The sequence below is a fragment of the Phyllostomus discolor genome, chromosome 9, assembly GCF_004126475.2.
Source record: "Phyllostomus discolor isolate MPI-MPIP mPhyDis1 chromosome 9, mPhyDis1.pri.v3, whole genome shotgun sequence".
NCBI lineage: Eukaryota > Metazoa > Chordata > Mammalia > Chiroptera > Phyllostomidae > Phyllostomus > Phyllostomus discolor.
Window position 1 is genome coordinate 40,565,971 of NC_040911.2, and position 16,770 is coordinate 40,582,740.

Sequence of the window (16,770 nt, forward strand, 5' to 3'; positions counted from 1 at the left end):
TACTAACCAATCAGGTACTGTAGGCCAAACCCATCACCAGCCTGTCAGTTCTATCTCTAAAACATCTTTCTTTTCCATTTCTACTGCTGCCACCCTAATACAAGTCCAAGGCTACTCTTCTCAGTAGTAGCCTCCTAACCCACTTCTGAATCTGCTCCCTACATCCATTCTCCACACAGATGCCAGAATGAGTTCCTTTAAAAAAGTTAATTCAGTCATGAAAATTCTTAAATGTCTTCAACAGCTTGCTTCTGGTTTTAAATAAAACCCAAACTTCTTACCAGAGTCTATGAGGTCCTGAGTAATCCTGACTCTTTAATCCCAACTCATACAATTCTACCCTCTGCCCATATGGGCTTCCTCATCAGTCCTCAAAAAACTGCTAGGTTCATGGGTACACCTTAAACATTACATTTGTTATTCTCTCTTCCCAGAAGGCTCTTTTCCCAGTTTTGTGTATGTTCAAGTTACTCTCATTAATCAAACTTCAGCTCAAACAATTTCTTTTCAAGATGCCTTTCTTTGATCTTTAGATTGGTGATCACCTACAAGGCCTTCACCAATGTTCTGGTTAGTTCTTTCTTAGCATTTAAGAACTACTAATCATACTGTTCAGTTGTTTATAATTATTGTCCAACCTTCACTATAATGTCAACTCCATTAGAGCAGAAAACCTTTTTCTTTTGCTTACAACTCTCTATGCCTGGCACATAGACACCCCATATTTATTAATAAATAAATAATAAATATCCACGAACAGACTATTTCACATAAATAACTGAATTAGGTAACTAAAGTGTGTTTTTAAGTATCAATATTTAATCATTTGGGATTACTATCTTTCCCAAACATAAAATCCTAAAGATAATTGAAACTTTTGCTGATGGCTGAGAACCACCATCAAGACCATCTATTACTGAAGAATTTAGAGTAAAGGGGTTGGAATTAGATGTAATTGATTCTTGAGGTCCCCACATGAACACTGTATCAGAATTAGTGTGTGGCATTCCTCTGGCCACTATTATTATTACAGAAGCAAATAGACTGAAGGGACAAATTTACAGTTCATGCTTGTAGAAGAAACTCCTCTTTTGTCCCCATTGGCTGATAGTAAGGATTCATGTTGCTCAATTTGATGCTGGCAACTGTTTTGTCATGTCTAAAGATAAAGTGGATATACTCCAAGGGCTGCAGGAGAGAGATAAAAGAAACTTGAGCTGTTGATGGCATCAAGGAACTGCTAAATCAAGGAATCCTGGAGCTCATCCTACCTTTTAAGCCAGCTGTGTTTTGTTGCTCAAGGGAAAAGCATTTTGCTATGGGACCCTTCATAACAGAACTCCCTATCTTTTAAAAATTTCTGACTACTTTTTTCAGAGCATTTCTGGCTCCATTAAAGGTTGTCAGCTCTCACTTCTTGCTATTTTCTAAAAGAATATTATGCTATAAATAATAAATGAAGCTCTGGAACAGGATATTAAATCTGTGCTCTCCTGCTTATTATCTGTGACTCTGAAAAAAAAAAAAACACTCAAATTCTGAGCCTCAGAATTATTCTTAAATCATTAGTACCTAGAGAAAAATTTTATTATGATCACTACTTTGCATGTAGTTAACATTTATTAATTACTATAATACTTTAATAGTGGATAGCATTTTACAATCCTGAGAAATTGTAACATCCTTGAGAGAGAAGTATGTTTTTTAAATTTATTTTTAAATCATAGGTGACATACAATATTACACTAGTTTTAGGTATACAACATAGTGATTAGACATTTATATAACTCACAAAGTGATCACCTTGATAAGTCTAGTGTCCATCTGACACCATACATTATTAAGACTATATTTTCTATGCTATACCTTACATTGTTTTAAATTTTTATATTCCCCAGTGCCAGCCACACAGTAGGCACTCAATAATTATTTGAAAAATGAATTAGTGAAATACTAACCCAGTATTTAATCACCATCAAATTATCACCAGCTATCCCAGAAAAATATCCATGTATACAACAAGACTTTGAATTTTATATTAGAGACTTTAATTTTCACATCAACTTATTTTTAAAGTCCCCCAGTAAGTTATTTTTCTTCAGGCAAACCTTATGTATGTATTGCCCAAGGTCATGTTCTCAAACTTACAATAGAATTGTCCATTTAACTCTCACCTGTTAAACCAGCAGGATATGAACTTGGCACCACCGAGAATGAGGAAGATGCGCCTCCAAAAGGTGTCACCCCTGAGGATCCTCCAAATGGTGTCATGGAAAGACTGCTAAAATTAACAGATGTTCCCTTTGCTGAAGAGGATGGTGTCGCTGCAGTGTGTTCTGCTCCATAATGACTGACACTTGTACTGACAGGTTCTGGAGAGTTTTCTGTTCTATATTTAATTGCTGGACTTTTGTTCTCTTTACTTTTAATGCAGCCCATTATCAAATCTACAAAAGTAGTAAGGTAAATACTTTGAGGAGCAGTTATCATAAAGGGTACTTCAAAAAGATGCAATTCAAAAGTTAAACTTAAACAAGGCATTTTTCTCCTGTAAAAAGTTAACATTAACAAAACAAACAAAAATAAAAACCAGACAATTGAAAGTGAAGTCTCTTCCCTTATGATGTGCTAAAGCATCATTCCAATGATGTCTTCGCCAACTCAGCTACTGTTAATGGTCCAATAACAACATGCCAGAGTGTGTAGGGAAAATCATGGGCTGTGAAGCCAGAGAGACCTAAGTTTGAATCCTGGCTCTCTACTTACTAGCAGAGTGATTTAGGTACATTGTATAACTACTCTGAACCTCAGTTGCTTGAAAAGGAAGGATAATAATATCACCTACTTCATACGGTTTTCTATGAGGACTAAAGCTTATTACAAGTTCTACATAATATCTGGCACATAGTAGGTATTAGCAAATACTCCTTCTATCTATCTCAGCATTGTGCAATAGAAATATAACCTGAGCCACAATATAATTTTAAATTTCTAGGAGCCACATAAACAGATAAAAAAAGAAACAGGTAAAAATAATATCAGTAATGTAATTTACTCAACTCAATACATCTAAAATATAATTATTTCAACATATCAATATATAGTTTTTTAAAAATATATTTTATTGATTATGCTATTACAGTTGTGCCATTTTCCCCCTTCACTCCCCTCCACCCTGTACACCCTCTCCCACCCACATTGCCCTCCTTTAGTTCATATCCATGTGTCATACTTATAAGTTCTTTAGCTTCTACATTTCTCATACTATGCTTACCCTCCCCCTATCTATTTTCTACTTACAATCTATGCTACTTATTCTCTGTACCTTTTCCCCCTCTCTCCTCTTCCCACTCCCCTGTTGCTAACCCTCCATGTGATCTCCATTTCTGTGGTTCTGTTCCTGTTCTAGTTGTTTGCTTAGTTGGTTTTTGTTTTTGTTTTAGGTGTGGTTGTTAGTAATTGTGAGTTTCCTGTCATTTTACTACACTTGTTTTTGATCTTTTTCTTAGAGAAGTCCCTTTTAACATTTCATAAAATAAGAGCTTGGTGATGATGAATTCCTTTAACTTGAACTTATCTGAGAAGCACTTTATCTGCTTTTCCATTCTAAATGAAAACTTTGCTGGATAGAACAATCTTGGGTGGAGGTCCTTGCCTTTCACGACTTGGAATACTTCTTTCCAGCCCCTTCTTGCCTGCAAAGTCTCTTTTGAGAAATCGGCTGACAGTCTGATGGGAACTCCTTTGTAGGTTACTGTCCCCTTATCTTTTGCTGCTTCTAGGATTCTCTCCTTCATTTTTACCTTAGGAAATGTAATTATGATGTGCCTTGGTGTGTTCCTCCTTGGGTCCAACTTCTTTGGGACTCCCTGAGCTTCCTGGACTTCCTGGAAGTCTATTTCCTTTGCCAGAACGGGGAAGTTCTCCTTTATTATTTGTTCAAATAAGTTTTCAATCTGTTGCTCTTCCTCTTCTCCTTCTGGTGCCCCTATAATTCGGATGTTGGAATGTTTAAAGATGTCCTGGAGGTTCCTAAGCTTCTCCTCATTTTTTTGAATTCTTATTTCTCCATTCTTTCCTGTTTGGTTGTTTCTTTCTTCCTTCTGGTCCACTCTATTGTTTTGAGTCCCAGTTTCTTCTCATCACTATTGGTTCCCTGTGCATTTTCCTTCATTTTTCTTATGGTAGCCTATATTTGTTCATCTACTTTGCAACCAAAATCAATCAATTCTGTGAGCTTCCTGATCACCAGTGTTTTGAACTGTGCATATGATAGGTTGGCTATCTCTTGGTCACTTAAAAGGATAAGTTCTGCAGCTTTGATTTGTTCTTCTGTTTGAGCCATCTCTGTCTCCTTTTTTTTTTTGGTCTGGTCACACCTGTTACATAGTGAGGGGCGGAGCCTTAGGTGTTCACTAGCGCTGGGCACCCCAGTCGCTGGATTGGGACATTGTATGTGGGGGCGGGGTCGATAGGGAACAATGGTGGTTGCTCTGTTCTCCGTGGGACCTCAGTCCCTTCTGTTTCTGCTGCTTCCCCCAAGCAAACTGGGACCCTCTGGTGCCAATTCCCGTGTGGGTGGGCCTGTGCACACCGTGGGACCTTCCAAGGACCTCTTCTGTGAGGCTGGGTGTCTCTCTGTGCGCAACTCCCACAGGTGTCCTCAATCAGTGTCCCAAGGCTCTATTTCCCAGCGCTGGGATCCTGGGTTGCACGCACTGCCTTGCTTTATAATTGCCGCCTCACTGGGTCTGACAGTTGCCACCTCTCGGCCAGGGTCTGCTAGCTGCCACCTGTGCACTCAGGGTCCACCTGCTGCAATCTTGCACGCCCGGAATACCTTACGCACCCCCGGATGCCTTACACACCCAACTCTTTCTGCTCTCTGCGCCGCGCCTGGTGCCTGGCTGCTCATCTCAGCCCCTCCTACCGGTCTGGATGAATGGGTCTATTTCAACTTCTTGGCTGTCCGACTTCCATTCAGATCAATTTTCTGTCAGTTCTAGATGTTATTCTGCCTCCAAATTGTTGTTGTTCCAATCTTGGTTGAGCGTGGAGGTACGGTGCGTTCACCTATGCCTCCATCTTGGCCAGAGGTCCTATAGTTTTTATTTTTTTTTTTAAAGATCTTATTTTTAGAGAGAGGGGAGGGGAAGGAGAAAGGACAAAAACATGAATGTGTGGTTGCTTCTTACGTGTCCCCCTACTGAGGACCTGGCCCACTACCCAATCATGTGCCCTGACTGGGAATCAAACCTTTGGTTCATAGGCCAGCCCTCAACCCACTTAGCCACACCAGCCAGGGCTCAATATAGTTTTTAATGAGATGTTTTATGTTCTTTTTTGTACTAAATTTTAGAAAACTGGAAAGTATTTTAAACTTAGAGAACATCTCAATTTGTACCAAGCACATTTCAAGTGCTCAATAGCTGTATGTAGCTAGTAGCTACCACAGAGGACAATGTAAGTAGCTCCACATCTTCCCCTGCCCCCCCCCACAATGTTTACCGAATTTGACCCCAATCTAGCCTTCCAATTTCATCTTCTGTTTTTTCCTAGTACTTATCTCATGCCTGCAAACGAAGAAAAAAACCTATTTCCCCAATACCTACACCCTATGTTTTCCCAGTTTTGTGGGTTTTTTCCTCCATAATACTCTCCTTACATCTTACCTGCTAAAATTTATCCATTCTCTGATAAGTATCACAAATGTTACTTTTCCATTTAGGCTCTCCCCATAATTGGTAAAATGGATTTTTTGTTAATACTTCCAATGTACCTTTGGGAAGATTTTTGTATGAAATCTCTGAATTCTCACATTAATCCTTTTTTGTGTTTACTGGCCTAATTCTCACCCTACCCCCAAATTACTGGCAATACATATTTTAAAAGTTACTCATCTCTTACACACTATACAGCCAACCAATATGACATGTATGTAGTAGGTTCACTAATATTACAAAATCTGCATTAATTTTTTCACTTCCTAAAGAGGCACTAATGGAGATTTCATTAATTCACTTACTTTTAAAAGTCATTCTTATTTTACAATTTTTCCCTTCTTATATGGCATTCAGAAGAAAACAGGTGAGTGATAAGATGACTGCCTCCTAAATTCTGACAACCTTAGCTATATAACATTAACTTAAAATGTAGCTATAAATATTAAAATAGAAACAGCCTCAGAATCTCAGAGCTGGAAGGTTTTCAGCTCACCATCTTAAATAGGTATATTCTGAGGATGTGACAGTTAAGCACAGCACTGAAACATGTCTTGGACTGGAAATCTAAATATCTACTGGGAACACTATGAGATAATTATAAGCTAAACATATAATAGGCAACTGCCCTTCTAAAAGTGTTAGGAGAAAGCTAAGTTGTTTAATAACCTAGTGTTGGAAAAGTCTATTAAAGTATAATGTAAAAGTAGAAAACTTAAACAAAAAGGCTAATAGACGAATGATTATTGAACTTCAATGTGGGAAGCAGGGGTAGGGACAAACACTTTTTAAAAAAATTGTACTCTGCCCTGACTGGTGTAGCTCAGTGGATTGAGCCCGGGATACGAACCAAAGTGTCCCAGGTTCGATTCCCAGCCAGGGTACATGCCTGGGTTGTAGGCCATAAGCCCCAGCAACCGCACATTGATGTTTCTCTCTCTCTCTCTATCTCCCTCCCTTTCCTCTCTAAAAATAAATAAATAAAATCTTTAAAAAAAAATTGTACTCTATTGTATTTTTTTCCCATTACCATTTAGTCCCATTATACCCCCTTCCCCCAGCAATCACCACATGTTGTCCATGAGGGACAAACACTCTGAAGTGAAGCTAAAGATCTGAGAAATAGGAAAAGTATCTTTGTACTTGCTTATGCTTTTACTTGCTCTCTCAACACACACACAAACGTACGTATATGAAACTGATTGACATTCTTAACAAAGGCAACTCTTCCTAAACATGGAAAAAAAAGATAATCCCTCAGAAAAATAGTGAAGACTATCAATAGGCAATTCACAAATGAAAATCAAAAGGCCAATTAGCATATGAAGATATGGCCAACCCTTCCAGTTTCTAATAAATGCAAAATTTAAAAGATACCAGATTGACAACTCTTGACTCAATACTTAAGATTGAAGGGTGTATTTTAACCAACAATCAATATACATCTACAAAATACGTTAATTGAAAAAAAATTAAAAATCTACACAAAGAATTTTCAAAGTTACCTATATCCAAAATCTAAATATTAACAGAACGCTATTAACAATTACAGGAACTAGCCTTTGAAAAAACAGCAGTTACATGGAGAAAAAATTATGAAAACAGTGACTGCTAATTATTTTAAATTTGATAACCAGTTGATTAAAATACATCAATTCATAACAAAGGTTACTATAATTATTTACCTGACCCCGATATCCATTCCTAGCTTCCATAATCACTCCTTTTCACCTTTTTGTCCACTCAGGATCTTTGCTTAGGCCTTTTTCTCTGCAAGAAATCTCTCCTAACTTCACTCCTAATTTCAAAAGTCACACCTTCCCCCAGCTCACCTTACCAGTTTTCCATTACTATGCTTAATGCCCCCACCCCAGTTTCTTAATCTTAGTCCATCTTTTCACACCACCCACTTACCCTTTCTAATAGCTCCAGGATAGACCATAATTTTCAGTCCAGTTCCACTAGCCCCAGTATCAAGCCATCACTGTTGCCCATCTCCTTTAGAAACATCATTATAGGCTGGGCTGGTATGGCTCAGTGGACTGAGTGCCAGCCTGCAAACCATACAGTCCTGGGTTCAATTGCAGGTCAGGGTACTTGCCTGGGTCAGGTCCCCAGTAGGGAGTATGCAAGAGGCAACTATACAATAAAGTTTCTCTCCCTCCCTTTCCCTCTGTCTAAAAATAAAAAGATAAACATTATTATAAATGTAGGATATGATTTACCTTTTAAAGTTAACTTCAGGTGTAATGAGTTAAACAAATCTTTATTAATTGTCTTAGAAACATAATTATCATTTAAAACAATGGGAAAGTTCCAAACTACTGACAGATGTATCTATATCTATATACAGATATTATATAGATACAAAAAACATATTTATCAGACACTATAAAGGGAGCTGGGGATTGCAAGAAATGGTCCTTTTTCTTTAAATAAAGTTTCAAATAAGTGTAGGAAACAAATATAGTCTTGTAAAATGTGGAAAATGCTAGCAGAGTAAAAGTAAAAGGAAAAAAAAAGCCAGAGTGGAGGTATACACCATGTGGGAATACTACAGAAGTCACCAGCTCTGCCTTGAGTGCTTGGGAAACAAAATTTTGTGAGGACAGTGGCATATTAGCTAGGTCTTAAAAACATGGGAGATTAAGGAAAGAAGAAATAGGATATTTCAGGAAGAATGAAAAGTATGCAGAATGGCTCAGATGCTTCAAAAAGGATGATGCACTGGGGGAACAGAAAACTTCTCTGTGATAGGGGGTGTTTTGAGATGGTGGGACAGATGGCTAGAATAAGTGGACAATTTCCACATAAAGAGGATTATGTGCTGTGCAAACTTTTAGACCTCATCCAGATAGCAATGGAAAGTTATTTAAGATTTTTTAAAAGCTGAATAGCAAAATATGGGAGTTTTAAAATATGGCAGAAGTATAAATTATAGATTGGAAAATATAACAGCAGCAGAAAATTTATAACACCACTCAATGACTCATGTGAGAAAGGATAAAAGTTAGGAACACTGTAGGGACAAACATAAGGGGTTTAAGCGGATACGTAATAAGTAGAATAATCATGTTTAGATGATCAGTTAAATAAGAGTAGAGGAGATACGAAGAAAAAGGAGTCATTTATTCACTCTCTAGTATATATTACTGAACACTTTAAAAGTAGTTACTATATGTGTTAAGGGCTGGATAACCAGAAAGTTTCTAGTTTAATTTCTATCATAACTGAGAAAGTGAAGAGACAAACATGTTTTTCTGGACCAATAGTTCCGTTTCAGATGTTAGTTATTGGTGCCTGTGGGACATCTTGTTGAGAAGTCTAGTAAGGGGTTGATAATAAGTCTAAAGCTCAGAGAAAGGCACAAACCAGATAAAGATTAAACAAAAATATTCTCACAGTTTAACCACTCCTTTTGGAAATAAACTCACCCAATGTACAGATTCAGAAGGGTGTGAATCTGCAGAACATCTACATATAAGGAATAGGCAGACAAAGAATTAGGAAGTAGCAATTCCAGTCGGGAGTACTTTCATAAATACAAAAACATGGTTGGAAAAGATAATCAATTTAAAGACAGCAAAATGGGTTGGGGGAGAGTTCCAACTATATGTGTGGCATTGTTTTTTCTTTTTCTTTTTTTTTTTATTTTTATTTCTAGAGAGAGGGGAAGGTAGGGAGAAAGAGAGGTAGAGAAATATCAATGTGTGGTTGCCTCTCATGTGTCCTCCCACCTGGGGACCTGGCCTACAACCCAGGCAGGTGCCCTGACTGGGAATCGAACCAGCAACCCTTTGGTTCACAGGCTGGCACTCAATCCACTGAGCCACACCAGCCAGGATGCATTGTTTTTTCTTAAAAGGAACATAAAGCAAACAGAAAAAATATTAGTGTGTTAAATGTGGGTAATGATACAATTTTTTGGTTTGCTTGAAGTATTTTATAATTTAATACATTTTTTAGAATAGTAGAGTAGGGATAAAGAGACAGAGTTTCAGGAGAAAAATGCCTAATAATGCTGATACCAAAACAGAGGCAAGTGGCATTTAAAACTGATTTTAAAAAGCCAAATACCAAAGCCCTGGCTGGCGTAGCTCAGTGGATTGAGCACGGGCTGTGAACCAAAGTGTCGCAGGTTCGATTCCCAGCCAGGGTACGTGCCAGGGTTGCAGGCCATAAGCCCCAGCAACCGCACATTGATGTTTCTCTCTCTCTCTCTATCTCCCTCCCTTCCCTCTCCAAAAAGAAATAAATAAAATCTTAAAAAAAAAAAGCCAAAACCAGTAATCAGGAGCTCACTAGCAACTTTGCCAAGAGCATTTCTTTAGCATCCTGAAGATAAAAGCTAGATCATATTAAGTTGAATAATAAATTAATGACGAGTTCATGAAAACAGATAATTTTTAGAATGCAACATCTTCCGAGCTGGAAATATATACCTTTTACCAAGACCTTTTGTACGATTTATCTAGTTCACTGATCTTCTCCTTCACAGTCTTAGTGTAATCTAATACAGCACATACTTGGTTTACTCAATAACCATTCTCCCCCTGCTTTGATAGAAGAACCCCAATTTTGTTTACCTTCCTTCCATTTGCCAAGTTCTTCATCTGTTCAGCTCTAGGTAGTAAGTAATGATTGATTTAAGCTACTCATGTGGTCTTCCTCCTTTTGCCAACTGTGTAAGCTGTGAGCATGGGCTTCTAGGAAGTTTTCCTCACATGTAAAAAGGAATCCAAGACAGGAATGTTCCCTTTTCTCTCCCTAGATGTTATTCACCTAAGACACCCAAATCTGAGACAGTCATCTAGAGACTACAAAACACCCATCTGAAAGGTGAATACCAAAATACTGAGAGTGGTAGGGAAGAAAGATGAAAGGCACTTGGATCCTTGATGATGTTGCTCAGGTATTAAGTTATACAACTTTAGAACACATTTTGCTCCAGAAATCTTATTATGTGGGATAACAAATATCTATTGTACATAAGGCAGTTTTAATTTTGGTTCTGTTACTTGCAGCCGAAAGGATCTTAAGTAGTAAACTATTTACTATCAGGATTCAATAGTTTTAACAAAAATACAGTCATGCACTACGTAATGTTTTGATCAATAAGGGACTGCATATAACACAATGGTACCAAAAGATTTTAACAGAGCTAAAAAATCCTAGTGATGTCCTAATGTTGTAGCACAATGCATTTACACATGTGTTTATGGTAATGCTGGCATAAACAAATCTATTGTCAGATATAAAAATATAGCACATATAATTACATGCTGTACATAATACTTGATAATGATGATAAGAGACTTATGTTACTGGCTTATACATATATTATGCTATACTTTTAGTAGTTGTTTTAGAGTGTACTCTTTCTACTTAGAAAAAGTTTGCTGTAAAACAGCATACCATGTTACACAAACAGCAGCCTCATATACCTGATGCTTACGGTGTCTCTTGAATGCATCATTTTCTCTCGTGCCTGATTTAATCTTGTGCTATTTTGTATAGTAACATACTGTATAAGCCTATAGCCTAGGAGCAAAGGACTATACCATATAGCCTAGGTGTGCAGTAAGCTATACCATCCAGGTTTAAGTCTACAATAATGTTCACACAACTACAAAATTGCCTAATGATGAATTTCTCAGAACATATACCTGCCATTAAGTGACAATGACTAGAGAACCAAACTTCTCTCAAAGTATATACAAAACTCTCAGATACCCCTAAGATTGTAAAATTTGTCGCCTATAAAGAACTATTTCATACTGATATTCGGTGAAGCATGTGTACGAACATTTGCTGGGAAAAATGAGGGTTTTAACTCTTAATTTGAATATTACTGCCACTTCAAGATTTTTTGAGAAATATGAACTTGTTTAAAATTAAAATTAAGAAAAAACTTATTTCCTAAGACACTTTCAGAAATACTTTCCTACAATGTTCTTTTTTAAAAAAATGAACTTTGAGGTATAATTTACTTACAACAAAATGTAATCATTTAAAGTATATAGGTCAATGAGTTTGGGCAAATATTCATTATTGTGCAACCAATTCTATAATTCTAATACAGAATGTTTTGATCACCCTCAAAAGGTTCTGTTGTACCGTTTTCCCAATCAATACCCAAACCCAGACCTATGCAACCACTGATTTGTTTTATCAAACTAAAAATTTATCTTTTCTAGTTTCATATAAACAGGATTCATACTATATATTGTCTGACCTTTTTTTGCTAAGCATTGTGTATGTGAGACACTTCTATGTTGTTACATACATAGGTAGTTCATTAATTTTTATTGCTTAGTAGAATTCAATCATATGATTTACTACAATTTGTTTATCCATTCATTTGTTGATGGGTATTTGAACTGCTCCAGTTTCAAGCTATTACAAATAAAGCAGCCATAAACATTCCTGCACAAGTCTTTGGGTAGGTAGATATGCATCTCTCTGCCATAGACCTAGGAATGAAAACTGCTTGATCATATGAAGTTAAGCAAATCTTACCTAAGAAGCTATTAAACTGTTATTCATAGTGGTTATACCATTTTGCATCTCCACCAGCAATGAATGTGAATTCCTGTTGCCCTGCATTCTCCACAACACTTCTAGGTCATTTGTTTCCCCTCACAGAAGCCCATTGTATGTTTACTTGTACTTGGATATGACCCAAATATTCTATATAACCCTTTTTACATTTTATTCTACCTAAAAAGCTTTGACAATTACAATCTATCGATATCAAAAGGTAGTTCACAATATAAAATGATATGGCTAAACTGATGTTTCACGAATATGTAACATGAATATTATCAAAATCATTAGAATTGCGAATTAATCACTGATAGTTTACTGACTGAAATAATGGTCAGCACTTAGTTAACTGCCAAACACCTTTATCACCATTTAATTTGCAAAAGTTATCAAGAGCATTTCAACACCAAGTTTGTCCTCTACAGTCCAAAATTATTTCTACATTTAGACTAGGTTAGATTCAACGGCAATCTAAGTAAGATCACACAGTAAGACACCATGATGATTCTTTCACATCTGCCATGCTTCAGTGAGTTGGTTTCTCACTCTTTTAAAATTCCACTTAATAAAATTAAAGCTAAATATGCAAAATTTGCTCTTATTAAACAGATCTGCAAATTTTGAATTGTGCAACCACCTCCTCAATGAAAATAAAGAACAGTTCCATCACCCACTATGAACCTACAGAGACCCACACCAAGACATGCAATTAAAATTGCAAAAGTACAAGAAACAATCTTGGAGGAACCAAGGAGCAGACAACAAATTACATACAAAAGAACCCTAAAAGGCTATCAGCTGATTTCTCAGCATTAACTTTGCAGGACAGAACTGCAGATATATTTTTTTTTTCAAGTGCAAATGAAACATCCAGGATAGATCACACATCAGGCCACAAAACAAGCCTCAATAAATTCAAGAAGATTGAAATCATACCAAGGCATCTTTTCTGACCACAATGCATAAAATTAGAAATCAACTACAGCCCTGACTGGTGTCACAGTTGGTTGGGTGTCATCAGCAAAGTGCAAGGTCACTCAGTGATCAAGGCACATGCTTGGGTCACAAGCCTGGTCCATTTGGTCTATGGTTGGCGTGCATGCGAGAGGCAACTGATCAATGTGTCTCTTACACATTGATGTTTTTCTACCTCCTTTCCCCTCTCTACAAAAATAAATAAAATCTTAAAAAATAAATAAATAAATCAACAGGAAAAAACAAAAATGTGTGGAGACTAAACATGGTACTAAACAACCAATGGATCAAAGAAGAAATTAAACAAAATTAAAAAATTATCTAAAGACAAATGAAAATGTAAACTCAACTTTTCAAAATATGGGATGTAGCAAAAACAGTTCAAAAAGGAAAGTTCACAGCTATACAGAACTACCTTAAAAAAGAGGAAAAATCCCAATTAAGCAATCTAACTTCATACATAAAGGAACCAGAAAAAGAACAAATAAAATGAAAAGTAAACAGGAGATAGTCAACATAAGAGCAGAAATAATACAGAAATTAAGAAAACATTAGAGCCCTGGTTGGTGTGGCTCAGTTGGTTGGAACATCATCCTGTGGCCAAATGATTGCAGGTTGTCAATTCCCAGTCAGGGCACATACCTAGGTTGTGGGTTCCATCCCCAGTCTGGGTGCATACAGGATGCAATCAATCGATGCTTCTTTCCTGCATCGATGTTTCTCTCTCTCCCTTTTTCTCTCTAAAAGCAATGAGAAAAAAATTGTCCTCGGGTGAGGATAAAAAAAAAAAACAGGAAAAAGGAAAATAAAATATAACATTAATTAAGAGTTGGGTTTTTTTAAAAAGATAAATTGTCAAACCTTTAGCCAAACTCATCAATTAAAAAAAAGCCCAATTAAAATCATAATTGAAAGAAGTTACAATTAACACCACATAAATTTTTAAAAAATCATTAATACAACAATTATATGCCAATAAATTCAATGATCTAGAAGAAATGTTTAAATTTCTAGAAATATACAACCATCCAAGACTGACTGAGGAAGAAATACAAAATTATTTCAAGTAATGGAAGAGGACGAAACATTACCAGAACTCATTGTACAAAGCCATCATTATCTTGATACTAAAACCAGAAAAAACATTACAAGGAAAAAAAATTACAGGCCAATATCCTTGATGAGCATAGATTCAAGGATACTGAATGCTATGAGCACAGATTCAAGGATATTGAATCTGTGCTCATAGAGTCAAGGATATTTAGTCTATGCACATAGAGTCTCAAGAAAACTATTATCAAACCAGATTCAACAATACATTAAAAACATTATGTACCATGACCAAGTGAGATTCAGCACAGAGTTGCAAGGATGGATCAACACTCTAAATCAATCAATGAATTACATCACATAAAAAAAAAAAGGAATATGAGCCCTGGCTAGTGTGGCTCAGTGGACTGAGTGCTGGCCTGTGAACCAAAGGGTCACCAGTTCAATTCCCAGTCACAGAACATGTAGGTGTTGTGGGCCCAGGTCCCAGTTGGGGGTGTGGGAGGGGCAACCACACCTTGATGTTTCTCTCCCTCTTTCTCCCTCCCTACCCTTCTCTCTAAAAATACATACATTAAATCTTTAAAAAATAAATAAGGAATAAAAACCGTATGATCATTTCAGCAGATGTAGAAAAAGCATTCAATAAAATTCAACATCCTTTTATAATTAAAAGCCTCATGACAAAATGAATATACCAAGAAACATACTTCAACATAATAAATGCTATATATTAAATATGACAAACCCACAGCTAATACTCCAGTCAATGGTGAAAAACTGAAAGCTTGTCCTCTGAGATTAGGAACACGTGAAGGATGCACACTATTACCATTTCTATTCAGCAGTTACTGAAAGTCCGAGCCACAGCAAACAGACAAGAAAAACAAACAAAGGACATCAAAGTCAGAAAGAAAAAAAAAGTAAAACATTATTTGCAGTGAACAAGATGCTGTATATAGAAAACCCTAAAGATTCTACCAAAAAAACAATTAAAACTAATAAATAACTTCTTAAAGTCGTAAGATATAGAATCAATATACAGAAATCTGCTTTTTCTATATACCACCAGCAATTAGGAGGAAATTTTAAAAAAATAATCCCATTCACAATTTCACACACACAACCCCCCCCCCAAAAAAAATTCCCACAAATACTTGTAAGTGGTGAAAGACCTATACTCTGAAAACTGTAAGTCATTGCTGAGTGGCCCCAGGCCTGGTACTTGAAACAGATAGCCTCAGTTCAGTGTGGCATCTGCCACCTGGCTGCAGGCCCAGATTACGCAGCTACCAACCACAGATCTCTTTGTAGCTACTACCAGGTAGAACCTGAGATTTGGAAGTCAATGTAGCAGAAAACCCCTAATCAGAACAGCAAAATGAAATAAGCATTTTAAAAATTGAGGATAGTTTAAGGGACCTCTGGGACTACATAAAGCATAACAACATTTGCATCATAGGAACACCAGAAGAAGAGGAACATCAAGGGATTGAGAACCTATTTGAAAGATCATAATGAAAACCTGATGAAGGAAATAGACACACAAGTCCAGGAAGCAGGGAGAGTCCCAAACAAGATGAACCCAAAGAGGCTTACACCCAGATACTTCATAATTAAAATTCCAAGGGTTAAAGACAAATTCTTTTTTTAAAAGAATGTATTCATTTATTTTTATAGAGGGAGGGAGGGAAAGAAAAGAGAGGAAGAGAAACACCAATGTGTGGTTGCCTCTTGCACACTCCCAACCAGGGACCTGGCCTGCAACCCAAGCACGTGCCCTGACTAGGAATCAAACTAGTGACCCTTTAGTTCATAGGTCCACGCTCAGTCCACTGAGCTATACCAGCCAGGGCAAGAGAGACTCTTAAGAGCAGCAAGAGAAAGGCAGTTAGTTACCTACTAGGGAGCTATTATAAGATTGTCAGCTGATTTTTCAACAGAAACTGTGTGGCGGAGAAAAGATTGGCATGAAACATTCAAAGTAGTTAAAGAAAGTACAACTGAGACTACTTTACCCCACAAGGCTATCATTTAAAACTGAAGGAGAGAGAAAGAGCTTCCCAGACTAAAAAAAGTTAAAGGAGTTCATCACCACCAAACCAATATTATAAGAAATGTTAAAGGGACTTCTTTAGGAATAAATGCGGGGGGGGGGGGAGACACGACAAGAGAGACACGACGACAAAAATATGAATAATAAAATGGCAATAATGTACCCAATCAATAATCACTTTAAATGTGAATAAATACTCCAATCAAAAGATATAGGGTAGCTGAATGAATAAAAATACAAGATCCATACATATGCTGGCTACAAGAGATGACTTCAGATAGAAGGACACACAGAAACTTAAGTAAAAGGATAAAAAGATATTTCATGCAAATGCAAATGAAAAAAAAAAAAGGCCAGGGTGGCAATACTTATATGAGATGAAACAGACTTTAAAACAAAGGCTATACTAAAAGACAGAAAAGG

At 36.7% G+C, this 16,770-nt stretch overlaps 1 protein-coding gene across 4 annotated transcripts in view; it reads right to left on the minus strand.

The window, feature by feature from the left end:
• YES1 (YES proto-oncogene 1, Src family tyrosine kinase) overlaps window positions 1-16,770 on the minus strand; it is a 73,210-nt gene that overhangs the window by 24,719 nt on the left and 31,721 nt on the right. The window contains exons 2-3 of one of the 4 annotated variants that reach the window (XM_028523734.2): window positions 13,884-13,981; window positions 2,175-2,447 (exon numbers count right to left, since the gene is read on the minus strand). In XM_028523734.2, coding sequence (XP_028379535.1) covers window positions 2,175-2,439 — 265 coding nt within the window. In that variant the 5' untranslated portion in view covers window positions 2,440-2,447; window positions 13,884-13,981. Of the gene's footprint in view, window positions 1-2,174; window positions 2,448-7,634; window positions 7,767-10,306; window positions 10,479-13,883; window positions 13,982-16,770 lie in introns of those variants that run through there. The other 3 variants (XM_036009247.1, XM_036009246.1, XM_028523735.2) reach the window with 3 other exon arrangements.